The 15,919-nt window shown below is 40.5% G+C and overlaps 1 protein-coding gene across 5 annotated transcripts in view; it reads right to left on the bottom strand.

Annotated features, from left to right (window-relative positions):
- Fars2 (phenylalanyl-tRNA synthetase 2, mitochondrial) overlaps positions 1 to 15,919 on the bottom strand; it is a 416,134-nt gene that overhangs the window by 286,168 nt on the left and 114,047 nt on the right. For all 5 annotated transcript variants that reach the window (XM_060372570.1, XM_060372574.1, XM_060372572.1 and 2 more), the window contains one exon: positions 5,102 to 5,233. In XM_060372570.1, coding sequence (XP_060228553.1) covers positions 5,102 to 5,233 — 132 coding nt within the window. The remainder of the gene's footprint in view (positions 1 to 5,101; positions 5,234 to 15,919) is intronic.

Below are 15,919 nucleotides of genomic sequence, written 5' to 3'. Positions count from 1 at the left end.
TGTCAGTCAAAAGCCTCAGTAGCACATGCTCAAACCAGTCCAGGAATGGGAGAGTGGACTGAATGTGCATGTGAGCCTCTCTCCCAGGTTTTAGACTAATGTCCAAGGGACTGGAATCAGCACAGCAAAGACACATGGAGACACGAATCACTGCACACAAAAAACAAGTCACACACAAGGTTCCTCACCTATTACAATCCAGTTGTCCAAGGAATGTAATCAGACAAGAATGTACACAATTCCCCTGCTCAGTGCTCTCACACAATACACAATCAAGGCAAAAGGACAGGATGGCGTGATCCATTCCACAGACATCAGTTTCAAGATAACCCAGGTATTGACATTATCAGTCAGGTTCCTTAAAATGGCCAGCTGTAATTTTGCTCTAAGAATAATTCATTTGGTAAGAATGAAAATACAAGCATTCACAAAAGAAAATGGAAACTATGAAAAACAAGCAAGTGTCAGCTACAAAAGGAACACAAATATTATGGAAGTTATTTTATGGCTACTGCAGCAAAACTGAGATAACAAAGGATACAGGCAGTTAACATGAGGTTATTCCATAATGGTTACCAGACTGAAAGATGGAGGAAGAAAAAGAGTGGAGGGGACAGGAGGAAAGGGAAGATCCAGAGGCTTAGAGCACCAGCAGTTCATCCAGAGAAACCATTTTTGGCTACCAGCACCAAAAGACATGATGGCTCACAACCATCTTTAACTCTATTTCTAGGAAGTCTGACACCTGTTTCTAGCTTCCACAGACACCAAGCATGCAACTAATCAACTGACATACCTGAAAGCAAAACAGTCATCTATATTTTAAAAATTGTAAATAAAAGAAAAGCAGAATCACAGAGTCTCTGTGGGGGCAGGAGGAGAGAAAAGAAAAGTTAAGTAAATTGAAAGAAAACCCTTGCTAAAAATATGAAAATCACATTTGTGAAAACCAAAAATGCAAAAAGTAATCCTGAAAGTAGCTCAAAAAATAACAGACAATTCTGGATAGATAGAAGAACAATTATTAGGTGACTGAAATTACAGTTTTTCTTCATTTAACCATGAGTAGGAGACAACAACAGTTTTAAATTGCTAAAAGAAAGGAGGTAGCCTCCAATCCATAATTATGTGATCAATAAAAGTATTCTCCCTAATAAAGAAGAAAGAATATATGCTCAGATAAAGTCTTAGGACTTTTCCCCAGCAGACTCAGCCTATATGAGCCTCCTAAGGAAAATTTCCTGGTAGGCTATGGTCAGATGAAAGGAGAGGAGGTCCTCCATTAACTGGGGAAGGGACATGGGAGGAGATGAGGGAGAGAGGGTGGGATTAAAGGGGATAATGGTGGGGGATACAGCTGGGATACAAAGTGAATAAATTGTAATAAAAATTATATTAAAAAAAGAAAGAAAAAATTAAATGCACATTTAATTATTATGAGGTTTCCAATGGAGACAGACTTAATATATGTAAATATAATAATAAAAAGGTATTTAAGAAGGAAGGGTATGTAATATCTAACATGAAAAGCTTCAAGAAAGAATTATCATAAATGAAGATATATATCCCACTATCTTTTTTTTTTATATCCCACTATCTTACAGGAATAAAAGAGAAAATCTTCTGCAAAACATGCCAGATGTAGAAATAACCAAGTAACAGTTGTAAAAATGAGGAAAAATTGACAGAGTTAAAGGACAAAGCATAGAATTCTATAATAGAAGCAGGTTTTTTCCCCCTCTCATTTCTGATACAACTAAGAGGAGAAAATCAGCAGGCACTGAAAAGGTGAACAACACTAGGCAATTACTTGGATGTCACTGATATCTATAGAACATTCTACACTAGATTTATTTTCAAAAACAGAAACATGTCCACACAAAGGCTTTTCCACAAGAATTTACAGCACCTTCATACTTAATTGCCTCAAGCTGAGAGCAATCTAAGCAGGCATCAAAAAAAGAATGGGTAAACAGGTTGAAGTGTGTCTACACAATGGAACCCTATTCAAAACAAGCAGCAATGAGCTGACACAGTACTGACCAATACCTTAAAATAGGGAAAACTGAAAATGGCTGAGTGCTAAGTGAAAGAAGGCATATATGAAGAATACATCTGACCATATGACAGCGTTTACTCAACTAGAAAGGAAAAGCTGAAAATGGAGCAGGTATCAGTGGTTGCAAAACAGGGGTGGGGTAAGGCAGATCACAAAAAAAAAAGCAAATATGCTTATAATAAAAATATTGTTTACCTTACTGTGGTTATAACATCACCTACACCAAAATTAAGGGCATTCAATTTAACCCAAACACAGCATTTTCAAAACATGATGGGAGTTTGAGAGGTATCAGTTCATGGTTAGTTGGCTCAGAGTTTTAGACCAGGGGTACCATAGCACACTATGATAAAAACATGGGGCAGAGTATGCAGGGAGGAGACAAGAATGAGCCTAAATCCCCTTTAAGGCCATGTATACAGTGAACTAACTTCCTTCCAATATACCCCACATTCAAGAGCACCAACCTGGGGACTAATCTTGTAATGCATGAGCTTTGGGGGACACCCTAGATCCAAACTACTATGTTGTGTTTTTACAAGGAAAGGGTACTTTTAATTAGTTTTATAAGCTCTTTGTCTAATACCTTGTTTAGCATTTTTAAAACTGCTGTTACACAGCTTGTCTAGTATACCTCACAAGCCAAGGCTGTATCAAGGCTGATGCCCTTTAAAAGCTGATCCACTTAGATCACTATCACTATACCATGTAGAGACTACAGAGATGATCTATCAAAGTGGAGCAAACAAGAAACAGACTCCCATTCACACAGGGAAAGCACAACAGGAAGACTAACTGGCAAGCAGCAGTGACAGGCGACAAACATAATTTCTGGGAAAGCTTAAGCTAACTTATCTCAAGACTCACTTGGCCAACCTCTGTATCCTGAATGCTCCATCCTGAGAATTCTTGACAGAATATTGCCTAAGCCTTCCTCTTCCCTTTCACTGAACCAACTACTCACCCTTGTTCCAAACACCACAGGGTATCATTACCATTTTTACACCCGTGTGTCTCAAAGGAACAATTCTGATTCTATTTCCTATTAGGCTTAGAAGGACTGCTAGAAAAATAGATACACAAACAGGCAAACAATAATTTTTAACAATACAAACTGATAATGAATGGATTTACAAAGGTTTCCCAAGAGTACATTTCATAATTCAACAAGGAGGCAAGGAGAAATTATATGTCAGAGTTCTCTAAAGGAACAGAACTGATAGAATGAAAATACATGGTAAAGAGGATTGATTAGAGGGATTTACAGACCAGTGTCTGGCCAGTCCAACAATAACTATCTCCTGATAGAAAGGCTAAGAATCCAGTAGTTGTTCAGTCTACGAGGCTGGATATCTCAGCTGGTCTTCAGTCTATGTTAAAATCTAGAAGTAGGTTCTAATGCCATGAAGGAATGCCGCAGCAACAGGACTGATAAACTTGCCAGTGAGTGTGAGAGCAAGGAGGCAAAATTAGAAAGCTTACTTTTCCCATGTCCTTTTATGTGTGCTGCCACCAGCAGGTGTGGCCCAGATTTAGGGTCATCTCACCTCAAATAATCCAATGAAGGAAATCTCTCACAGGTGTACCCAACGGCTTCGGTTTTATTCAGTTCTAGAGGTGGCCAAGCTGACCACCTCAATCAGACGTAGGAGAAGCACGCCCTGTGTTTTAAGTTTTTTTCCACCACAAACCTTCCTTCTCTGCCTTGGTCTACGTTATGATCTTCTAAACCTCAGAAGGCCTCAATGAATAATAAATTTGTTGCTGACACAGTCGTAGCCACCCCTCATCCCTGGTGACAGTTTCAGATGTTTGTATTGCTTATCCCATATGAAGAGACAGAAGCAACCTGAGTCATCGCAGTGGGAAACTAGTATTGAGACATGACGCAATATTGTCCTAAAAACACCAGGGGTGGAGGGAGGGTGGTAAGCCAAATCATCAGGAGAAGTTAGTATGACAAACTCTTTCTGGGTTCTTAGACACTAACTTCAAGTTCAAGCAGCATATCCTACACAGACTTCCTTTTATAATATCAACTCTCCTTCCATTGCTTTAGTCTCCCTCTCTAAAATACTTAAGTTTCATGCCTACAACTTTGCAACAACTTGATTGTTGATAAATGGCTCTAACCGTTAGCAAAATTCTGGATGTTGCAACATGGGCAATTGATCTCTACTGCACTGGTAATGTGTGTCAGACTGTTCCTTAAATACCTTCATGCATCACCTCAATGGCTTTTGATATAGGAACTTTACAGATGGCATCTCTCTGTCCACTTCAGCTACAAGAAAACCAAGGATCACAGGACAAGCAAAGTGTATTCAGCTGTTACAGAGCAGAGCTTCAACAATCAGCCTGGGTTTCTATACACCCACTCTCAGGCTCTAATTCCAACCTTCATCCCTACGTTAGTTTTTCATACATGTAAAAACTGTCTATGATGCATTTGTCTCTGTGCAGAGGGCTCCTGCCGATGGAGGGCCCTCAAGGAAAGCCAGTGGAAAGCCATATGAGAGATTGCCATGTCTTTCTACATTACTTCACCTAATGACAATATATTCGCTGACAGTGGGGAGCAACAGGGGCCTGTGTGGTCTTATTTTGTGCTATAGTGTAGTTATAAAATCTCTCTTGAATTCTGGCTACTAAACTGAATGCAATAAGAACAAAAGAGGATTATATAGTAGCTTTATTCTTGAATAGCTGGGAAGATGAACTGCACTCATGTGACACATACCTCAAAGCCTTTGGGGCAATTAGAAAGCAAGCACGCACACACATACATGGCCCCAAGGAGTACTGACTCCTAAGATCCAAATCTAGCTTCCAGGAGCTGACAAGGGAGATCCCCAAAGATAACTCATTTGCAAAATGAGGAGTGACAAGCACAGCCTCAGAGATGGGTCTCCTTGGGCATTCTCGGAAAGGATGGTAATGTTGCCCCGCTAACTTAACTGTTGGTGACTATGCAAATGAGGCCACATGAGAATAGAGGGGTCCTCTAGGAAACCTCTAAGTACTTGTGGGGTTCTTTCTTACCTGAATTGACAAGCTGCTGTTCCATCACCCCACAGCCAAGGACTTCAAGCCATTCTCCATGGAAGTTGATCTCCATTTCGAAGGATGGATGGGTAAAGGGAAAGTAGCAGTCCACCCACCGGACCTCCAGACCTGCAGAAACACAGAGGAAAGGCATGCTGAGTCATAAGGCAATATACCCTCATTTGGAATCAAATTTGCCCTTCAGCTAACGACATCAATTGTAACATTCTGAATATCACAAACAGCAAACAAATTTGCAATAAGTTGGGACGAGACAATGAATCTTAAAACTTCAGAAAAACTAGGCATGTCTTTTTAAAAACAACAAAACAAAAAATTTTGTGCTGTTTCAGGGCTTTCTAAAAGCAAATTAGCCCAACACCATAGAAAAGCAGGTGATTCTGGTGGTTTCTCTAAGTGACCGTGGCACTTTAGAATGAGAGAAACTATACTTCACTAGACTTCCCTCCAAATCTATGTATCAATGGTGAAATAGCAATTCTGAGATATCTTAAGTTCAACTGCAAAGGCCTAAGGATGGTATACAAAGAAAACAGAGAGTGAATAATTTACTTGTGTACGGGGTTCACCTTTCTGGGTAGATTTTGAAATTACTGACTTGAAATCCATCCAGTATCCTCCCTAACCCCAGAACACATATGAACATTCTGAGTTGTTAAACTGACCAACCCCAGAGCAGCAAGATAGATGTTCCTTACAGAACACTTTCCAACCCCAAACCCTCTTTGTCTGACATAATATTATCATTCTACACTATTGGTCTTCCTCAAATTTCATCATCAAAAAATGCCCTCCTATCTGGCCCAGTGGGCATCATTCCACTAGCTCCCTATTCCCGCTGCTGACAGTCTAAAAACTTACTGTAGAACCTTGTCTGTACTCTGGCTAAAATCTGCCAAGCATCAGCAAACCCTTGACTTCAGAGATCCCCAGTCTCAGAGTTGTTTTCACAAGCCACAATGTCTACCTGAAGTAAATGGGACCAACTTCCACTCTCTGAGAAGTACATGTTGGTAGTTTTATAAATTATTACTAGCTAACAACAAGTTAATAAAACAAAGTCTTTCAAATTTAAGTAAAATATTTAAAAATACCAAGCATTTTTCCTACAGTAAATGACAAATATACTTAAATATCAACAAATAAAAAGCAATACCTACAAAATGTCAGAATTGATCTTCAATATGCAATCAGAAATATGGTACTTTGGAGCAATGATCTTATTATTTAGCAAAGAAAAAGATTAATGAAATCAAAACAATAATGCCTGAGAAGGCTGGAGGTGACCTAAGAGCAGAGAGCAGATAAAAAGCCAACTAGTGGCCTGATGACCCTATCAGGAACACAGAAGACACACAGTCATCTGATTCCTGTCTCTCCCTGGGATGCTTTTGTCTTCCTCTTTCTGACAACTCCACAAAAACCAGTCCCTGTGAATTTAAGACACGCTATTTTCTTGCTCAAGACTATCTGACTTTGAACCCTAGAAGACCTAGCAATTGCTTCCACCTTCTGAGCACTCACTATACCTCTACAGGCCTGTTTCATAGAGAAAGTCTACCTAACCCAAAGTCACACAGCTAGGACAGGAGACCAAGGCAAACCCAGGTCAGCTCTATTCTAAATCCCTAAGCATAACAATTTCAGCATAATTCCCTGACCATAAATCAACTCGAGATAGAAGCCAGCAGTGATGGCACAGGACTTAGAAGGCAAAAGCAGAAAAGCTGCCCACAAGTTTGAGGCCAGCATGGTATACACAGCAAGTTTCAGGCTACATGGTGAAACTGTTTCAAAACAGTAATAATAAAATCATATGGAATCAAAGTTATATGACACAGCGCCTTTTCTGTGAAAGTAGAGTTTTCTCTTCATTCCACTCAACTTGGTATTTTTCTAGTTACCAGATGTCTACATGCTGAGTAAATTTTGTTACAATGATTATTCATTTCCTTTTCTATTATATGTGTGTTTGTGTGTGTATAACAGAAAGACATTATTCATGGAGAAAGTACATAATCTGACAGATATCAACAGATGTATGTATACACATGTGACTATGTAACTACATTCAAGTTAAAGGCAGACCCAAGAATACAGACACACACCTGTATCCCTAATATCTAGGAGGTGGAAGCAGGAAGAAGTCAAGTTTAAAACCAGTATGGTCAACCTAGCAATGTCTGCAAGTCAGCTGCTAAGACCAGAGCAGCTAAGGAGAAGCTGTATGTGCCAGCAATTGCTTATCTGCAGCTGTACTCAAAGAAGGGCTGCATACAACTGTGCACTTGTGTAAGCCCTACAATCCCCTAGAAATATTTCTATTAAAAGCACAAGAGACCATCCTGCTAGCAAGAAGTGTGTGAAGTCTCCAGACAGAGAGCTGTTGATGGGTAGACAAGAAGAAAAAAGCTTTTTATGGCTCTTGTAACTCCTGTCAGATAGCACAGGTCATGTAATGGAAGCAGTTAATGAAACAAGATAGGTGTATGTGGATTTTTATAGTTGGGCTGAATTCTACCAAAAACACACTCCAGGTTTACATCATGATCATTACCACATAATCATTACCTAAGTGCCTTTAACATGTTAAGAGGATTCTACACAAATCAGTTTTGTTCTGTGACCTTTAAAAAACAAAACTGTTTGAGCAGGCTAACTGAAGTTCCACTTATGTACCTGGCAATGGAAAGTACAGATTTCACCTCAAAGGAAAAGAGAAAAGTTTATTTTTGGGCCAAATATGAGTCATCATGGTCCAGAAACACAGATTCAGATGACCTCAAATACCATGTTCTAATGTGAACATAATTTCATGATATTTACATAATTACAGAAGCAAAGAAAGGCCTGCATCAACGGACTTCCCAAATACAGAAGCAGAAACATCAGGTAGGCAACTACAGCAAAGTGTGGAAATCTCCACTGTAGGTTTCAGACTCTATGGAGGACACTCTTAGCTCTAGGTTTGGTGTAATCCTGTAGTCTGTGAAGTTAACACCTTTCAACGGGTTTATGTGTCAATCAAAGTAAACTAACTATATGACACACACGGGTGAGCAATTGGCCATTACAGGGGCTGGAGGTAACCCAAGGTACTATGGCTCTGGATTGCAGCATTCCAACTCCCCATATTCAAGGACTTTCTGGCCAGCCTTAACATAGGTGTAGCTGTACTCTGGGAAGCACAGATTATTAGCTTCATATTTCACACTTCCAATGTCATGAGCTCCTACTGGTCTGTGGCAGAAGCTTTAGAGCATTAGTAAGCACTCAAAATAATAACCAGTGTCTCCCCTGTAGAGTCTCAGGGGAGCAGGACCTCATGGAGACAGGGACTTAGGTGTGGCTACATAGAGGGGTAATGGCAGCAGAGAAAAGGGAGGAGGCCTGAGATTTCTTGCTCCAGGACTCCTCTTATTGTAAGGCTTCAGCTTTATCATTTCTTCTATAACTATGAAGGGAAAATTTCTGTTTGGACTGAAATGTTCTGTAACAGTGAACAAATCTGTAAGGCTTTTCTCGCACTTTACATCTTCCCTTGCTCTTTTAGGCTTAAGGCCCAGGCCACCATGATCCTCAGTTTCTTTTCCTCAATCACTCTACAGGTGTCTTTTTCAGCAGAAATGAAGGAAACTGCTACACACTAAAGCCTGCCTAGAGCAAAGCACACTGGGGCAGGAAAGCCAGCCAAAGCTTTACAAAGGGCACAAGAATGAATGCTAGTGATCTGTATAGCAGAGCCTGTGGGGCGAACAGAAACTTCAGAAGACACAGATGGGCCAAAGGTATGCCTACTGAACAGAAGCTTGAATGCATGTACTATCTTATATCTTAGGTCCTGTAAAGGTCCCTCTGACCTTGCAGAGGACGCAGAGCCCCACACCATCCATGTCCTCTGCTCCACCAAATGTAAGCACTTTCTTGGTTGTTACTTTAGCCTTCTTTACATAAACAAAGGCCCAAATCTTCCAAAGCCCACTTTTGAGCAGGCTGTGGCTCAATTTCAAACCTAAGCACTGATTGTAACAACGGAAATGATATTAGTTAATATATAATAATGGCAAAACTGCCATATTTTCTTACATGTTTTAACAATTTAAACTGTTACTTTGACACATGAACAATGGTTATTTTTAAACACTGCTAACAGAATCATTTATAGAAAATTTAAGACATTAGTACTATTTTCTTCTTGGTTTTTGTCACACACTTTCAAGATTATTTTTTAAGTGATTTATTGGGTACTTCAGTATTTGCACCAAAATATATTTTTTTCTTTGCTTTTATTCATGACCTCAAAATTCCTGTACCAACTCCAGTTTTAAAAGCACCTTGGTATGCTTCCTATATTAACAATAAAATATTAATAACTAGCTGAAACTATGGTTTCTTTTACATGTCAAGTATCAGAAATAAAAATATCCACCCAAAATGGGATGTTTGGGGTTAAACATGTCCAAATCACACAGATCAGATAGCCACCAACTGAGGTACCTGAGGAAAATTAATCTGTATTGTAATATAGCTCCTGCAAAATCATGTCCAGGTTTTTTCTCTTTCTTCTGTCTTTTCTCTTGGCAAAGAGGCATGATACTTTACATTTATAAATAAAGCACAGGGATTTTCATATCAACTTCAAAGTTCTGTGCATATAGGCTGTTGTACAAAAACATGGCCTTGAACTTTCAGACTAGGGTCAGGAAGAGAAGGACCATTTCACAATAAATGCAGACTTGAGTTCAAGTCTCCAATTTCAAAGGCAAGTTCATTCATCCTGTGGGTCCTGCTCCTCTACCTCCACGTTGTGCGAAGACAACTATTATGCCCAGAGGTTCTGAGGAAAAGCACCATGGAACGCTTGTACCAAGGGATACAAGCTCTCTGATTAGCTGTAGTCAGAGTACAAGGAGTAGGGTTGCAGAATTAAAAGAACCTTTGAGGTACCTATGGAACTGTGACAATGACATGAGTCAATGGAAAAAGGACCATAAGAAGTTGAGTTCTTTGTCACCCCTGAGAGGCCATACACGTTGCCTACACACTGCCCCAGAAAACAGGAAACCAGGAAAGGCTACACCACAGCCCACCCAGGTACCAGCCTCCCAACTGCTACATTCTTAGCAAGACCAACTGGAGATGCAGTGTAGGAGTAGGTGGGGCACTTTCTATCTTCTTTTGCTAGCGTTTCTAACACTTTGACGGCCACACTGTGAGTATCAGTACAATGGTCTTTCCGTTCTTCTTCCTCTCACCTTCACAATAGATCCCATCCTTCATAAATAATCACATTCAAGTTCCCTGAGTAAAGACTAAACAGATTCTCCTGCTAGCTCCTAGACCCATCATATTTAAAACGGGACTTTGCCAAGAGAGCCACTTCCACAGGCAGTAGAATCTAAATGTGAAGGGCAGCCCAAACCAGAGCACATAACAAGGATTTCCTAAATCCTTCCAAGGCCTCCACTAGAGCAAATAATTTTAAAGCTGACTACATATATGCCATTAATCTCTGTGGTGGCATTAATTTTCCAATAGCTCTTTGCTTGGTGGTGCCAGGTATAATTAGTAAAATGCAGCCATTTAAAGCAATGGCTCTGGCTTCTTTCTAAACAGCATGAAGCAGGCATCCACCAGAGTGAAGGAAGGTAGAACGAACAAGACATAGGATATACTCTGGATGAAGATAAGCACCTACAGAGTGTCACTGAGTTGGCAAAATGGCTCAGCAGGTAGGAACACTGGCCACCAAGCCCAATGACCAAGTTTGACCTTCCAGCCCCCATTACACTCCTTCCAATTGTCCTCTGACCTGCACATATGCACTGGGACACACATATACACTTCCAAGTAAATAAATGGAACAGAAATGTTTTCTTTTAATTGGCAGCATGCTAGAAAACCAAAGGGAAGCCACTGACAGAGGCACCTGGCAATTCATCTCCCCTGCTTCACAGGAATCCCATAGTCCTTGACCAGAGTGTGCAAGAATGTACATGCAGGCCATGCTTTTCAGACTTCTCAGCGGTGTTCTACTTTAACAGTGTCCTTTTTTTTAAAAAAAAAAAAATCTTTTCTTGGTTAGATAATACAGTGACAGGGTCCAGAATCAAAACAATCAAGCAGGATAAATGCAACTACACACCAGGCCTTCAGTGAGGAGTCTAGCTCTGTCTCCTTTGCTCTCCTGAACCTTTACAGTAGACTTATAATTTCCTTTAACTGCCAAGGGTAAGCAAATATAACCATCCATTTCAATTTTCCGTCTTTTAGATAAAAGCAGAATCCTAACCATATCATCACTCATGGATTATCTTCATGCTGGGGCCTCTCTGCATGAAGCAGATACACACTCATCCCCTTCCTTGTTCCTCCAAAGTACTGCATATGGCTATCTCATGTCCACAGGAGCCCCTAACTGATATGTGCTTACAGCATACACAATATTTTGCTATTCAAAGCAATGCAACAACAATATAACCTCCTGGGCCCAAGAATAAGTGCTTCTAAAACTAGAATAAGTATTTCCAGGTTGTCCTCTTCAGATAGTACATAATATTTTACATTGACATTATCTCAATGCTTTTTACAGACGTTAAGAAATGTAACTAATGAGTGGTAGTGTCAAATTGGTGTTCTGGCCCCAGATGAATATCCCAGGAGCTGCTGATAAAAGGCAAAGATAAAAACAAACAAATAAATAAATAAAAGAATAAATAAATAAGCAAATAAATAAATAAATAGATGGAGGGTGGAAGGGCTTAGTCTGAGTGCCCTGAGGCAAGTGATATAGCCAGTGTGGACAAGAGCCTCAGGTTCCTGCTGCCTCCACAGCCACTTGCTGTCTGCATGCAGCCCTTGTCTCTCTCTCCCCTAGCAAAAAAAAAGAGTGTCTTCCAGAATCAGCAAGTGTGTGGCGAATGGTTACGAGAAAGAGAAGGCACGTTTAATCTCTGAAACATCCTTGTGGGAATATGAGTGTAAATTCCATTTCCAAAGCAACAAAACTCATTCATGGCATACCCTTCATCCCCACCTAGGGCCTCAAAACTTGCAATGTCCCCACTGTAAATATTTGGTACATCCACATAGGCACTTGCCAGGGACTCCAATACTGCAGTCTGCTAAGCTGGGTAAGTCATGCCTACCACAAAGCCTACCACAAAACCATGGCATAAGGCCCTGTGGTGCAGATCTCTCCAGTCACACACCAGATGCTAGTGCTGTGTTGGCCACAGTGATCCTCCTGCAAATACATGTACAGAATAACAAGGAAATATAAAGGCTAGCAACTCCCACACCACTGGTGATGTGTGGCTGATACCACAGCTATCAGTCTCCTTCGTGTTGGGAACCAGTGTTCAAGGAAACTACTCTGGGAGCTCTTCCTTTAGATTAGGACTAGGATCTTCAAGATGAATTCATTTCTCCAACTCATCATGAAAAGAGAAATCGCCACCAGCATTTTAAATACTGAGTATGAAGTCAGAGGTGCTAGGACTGGTGACGCCATGGCTGCTTATGACACAGCAGAAGAAAGAACCTAACAGTACTCTAAGCACAGGCTGTCTGAGTCCAATGTTCCTCCATAATGCAGTAAGTAAGCACAGGCTGTCTGAGTCCAATGTTCCTCCATAATGCAGATTTAACTTCACTCCAGAATGCAAATCTGATCACAAAGGCTACAGGCGGGCACTGTAGCTGCCAAGAACTACACAGACCTATCAGATCCCAGCTCCACTGTTTATACTTTACCATCTTGGTGCCTTAACTCATCTAAATGGTGCTTTTATGAAAGTTTAGTAAGGAAAGCATGGAAAGGGCAGAGCACAGAGCCTGGACGCTGGAAGATACTGTGAGTAGTTTTCAAATGCAGCCTGGGGCTGTGGCCTTGAAGAGCTATAGGTTTAGACAAGGCAAGACACTGGATCCCCTTCACGATCACATAAATGAAGCAACGGGTTCTTAAATCATGTTCTAGATCACTGAAATAGAAACATGAAAGTCTATGTCAACGATTGTTAAGGGATTGTTTAGAGAATAATAACAGAAGAAAAGCATTTTGCTTAGGGAATAATTCCAAGAAGAAAACATCTGTATGTACAGAGTACAGAAACAAATTTCTACAAAAAGGTCTGACCCATGGAAGGTTGAATCCCAGGTGCAGGATTCATGAATATGCAGGACAAATATGCACAAAGCAAAGCCATTCAAAGCACTGGACACTGAAAAACCAGGAACACTTACCTCTTTTTTTTTTTAAATATTTACTTATTTTACATATGTGAATACTCTATCTGCATGCCAGAAAGGGGCATCCAAACCCATGATAGATGGTTGGGAGGAACTATGTGGTTGCTGGGAATCGAACTCAGGAGATCTGGAAGAGTAGACAGTGCTCTTCTAACCTCTGAGTCATCTCTCCAACACTTATCTCTTTGAGATGAGACTTACTTCCTCTCTAGGAGGAAAGCAGAAAGCAGGAACAGAACAGCAATCTCTCTAGACACAGCTGGAAGGCTGGACAGCTTAAGGAGGGTGGAATGCGTGGGATAGAGCATAGCAGGAAGGAGAGACACAAACTGAACAAGCTCCGTGGATCTGCAAAGCATCAACATCAATGAAATGTTAACTACTGTGTGTACACAGAATAAGCTGTCTACAACTAGGAATTGAACTATACAAAGGAATATAGGAAATGACATTCCCACAGGAACAAGAATGGTACCAGGACCCACGAGCCAAATGGAAAGACCCATAATGCACTGGTTATCTATCTGGCACAGTACTCAGCAAAGCACTGCATCAGTAAAGGGGAAAAAAAAACCAGCCGTATTCCAAACACTCTCCCAGTCTTGCCAAAGAAAGAGTGAAAAGATTATAAATGGATCCCAAAATAAACTTATGGGGACTGAATAGAAACACAATTACCCAGGGCATTACAAGGTGAAATAAGCAATGCTGGTATCACATAAATAATCACCAGGCATTCAAACAAGAAAAATGTAGGTAGAGAAAAATCAATAGCAACTTACCTTGAAATGGCAGGTAACAGATTTAGAGACAGAAGACATTAAAACAAATATTATAGTGATATTCAATATATTCAAAAGCTAAAGCAAAAACTGAATGTTAGGCAAATACTGAGAAGGTATTTAATTAGATTCTCATAACATCATGAATGTGATAAAAAAAATGTACAGGACAGGATTAGTAGCAAAAGCTGATCCTGCAGAAGAAAAGAGGGGGACTTGAAAATATAGCAATAGGAAGTATCCAACATAAAACAAACTAAAACAGGAAAAGACAATGAATGGAAAGGAGAAATTCCACATGATAAAGTACTTATAACTAGATTCCCAAAAGGGAGGAAGTGATAGAGAATATCTGACCCCCATGGTGATGTCCTATTTCTGTTGAGCACTCAGGTGGCATGACGCAAGGCAGGTCACATCAACTCCACTGCATAGCGATCTCAAGCCTTGGAAAGGACCAGACACATTAGACAGTTTTTGTTGCAAAATAATCCTGCTGTGAACTACAACCAAGCTACAATGAGCACAGTCAAGTCAACACTGCTGATTGCAAAGAATGATTTGTTACTTCACTATCTAGGAGTAGTCTAAAAACAAATGCAATGGTATAGATGAGAAATGTATCACCACAGGCCAGCAATTCTCAACCTGTGAGTCGCAACCTCTTTGGGGTCATGTATCAGATATCCTGTATATCACGTATGTACACTATAATTCATAAGAGTATCGAAACTACAGTTATGAAGTAGCAACATAAAAAAATTTCTGGTTGGGGTCACCATAACATGAACTGTGTTCAAGGCTCATAGAACTAGGAAAGTTGAGAACTACTGCCACAGACTCATGAATCCAAAAACTTGGTGCCTAGATTGGGGACACTGTTGAGGGAAGTTATGGAATCTTTAGAAGGTAAAGTTCAGCCTTGCTGGACAATGTGCATCACTGAGGGCAGTCTTTGAATGTTTATAGCCTCACAGAGCTGCCTGCTTCCTGTGTGCAGCTGAGATGTGATCTCTCAGCTTTGTGCTTCTCCCAGCATGCCTCCCTGGCACTGTGGACTTCTAGCCCTCTTCAACAGTAAGCTAAAATAAATTCTTTCTTGAGCTCCTTTTCATCGGGCTATTTTATCACAGCAATAGAAAAGTAAGAAGACAACCCTCTTAAAATCGGACCGGAATAGTCAGCAGGTTTAAAGGCAATTAAAGAGAAATGATTAACAGATTTTACACCAAATTCAATTTTATGAAAAAGTAGAAGAGTAAGGGTAAGAGTAACCTCAATCACTTTCACTTCCTTTACACTAACAGGGGTTTATGGATAGAGAAAACAAAACAAAATGTTCAAGGCATGCTGTCTTTATTACCATTACCTCACAGTCTCACTCTGGACTGGGTCACTGTTCAGAGCACAGAGTCCTAGAAGGTTTCGATTGAATGGGACATATATTGGTTCCTATGCACGGCTAACCGGCAAGCAGGTTAGCTGAGGGGAATCAGTGCCTGTGGATGGGCAACACAGTAGGGATGAGGTTCAACACAAGAGGAAGAACACAACACAAACAGCCTTGAACTTGCAGAGGTAGGAATAGCTATCAGAACAGTATCACAGAAGACACTCTTGCCAGTCTCAGGCTCTGGACATGGGAAGGACCATTCTCAGGCAAGAGGGCTGGCTCCTGGCAGCTAAGATTATCTCCTGAGGAACTGCTGGCTGGAGGCTCCTTGTACATCAGGAAAAGGATCGTCGGAGATGTGCTTCA

The sequence above is a fragment of the Meriones unguiculatus genome, chromosome 19 (genome assembly GCF_030254825.1).
Source record: "Meriones unguiculatus strain TT.TT164.6M chromosome 19, Bangor_MerUng_6.1, whole genome shotgun sequence".
In the NCBI taxonomy this organism is placed as follows: Eukaryota; Metazoa; Chordata; class Mammalia; order Rodentia; family Muridae; genus Meriones; species Meriones unguiculatus.
This window is presented reverse-complemented; position numbering and strand designations above follow the sequence as displayed.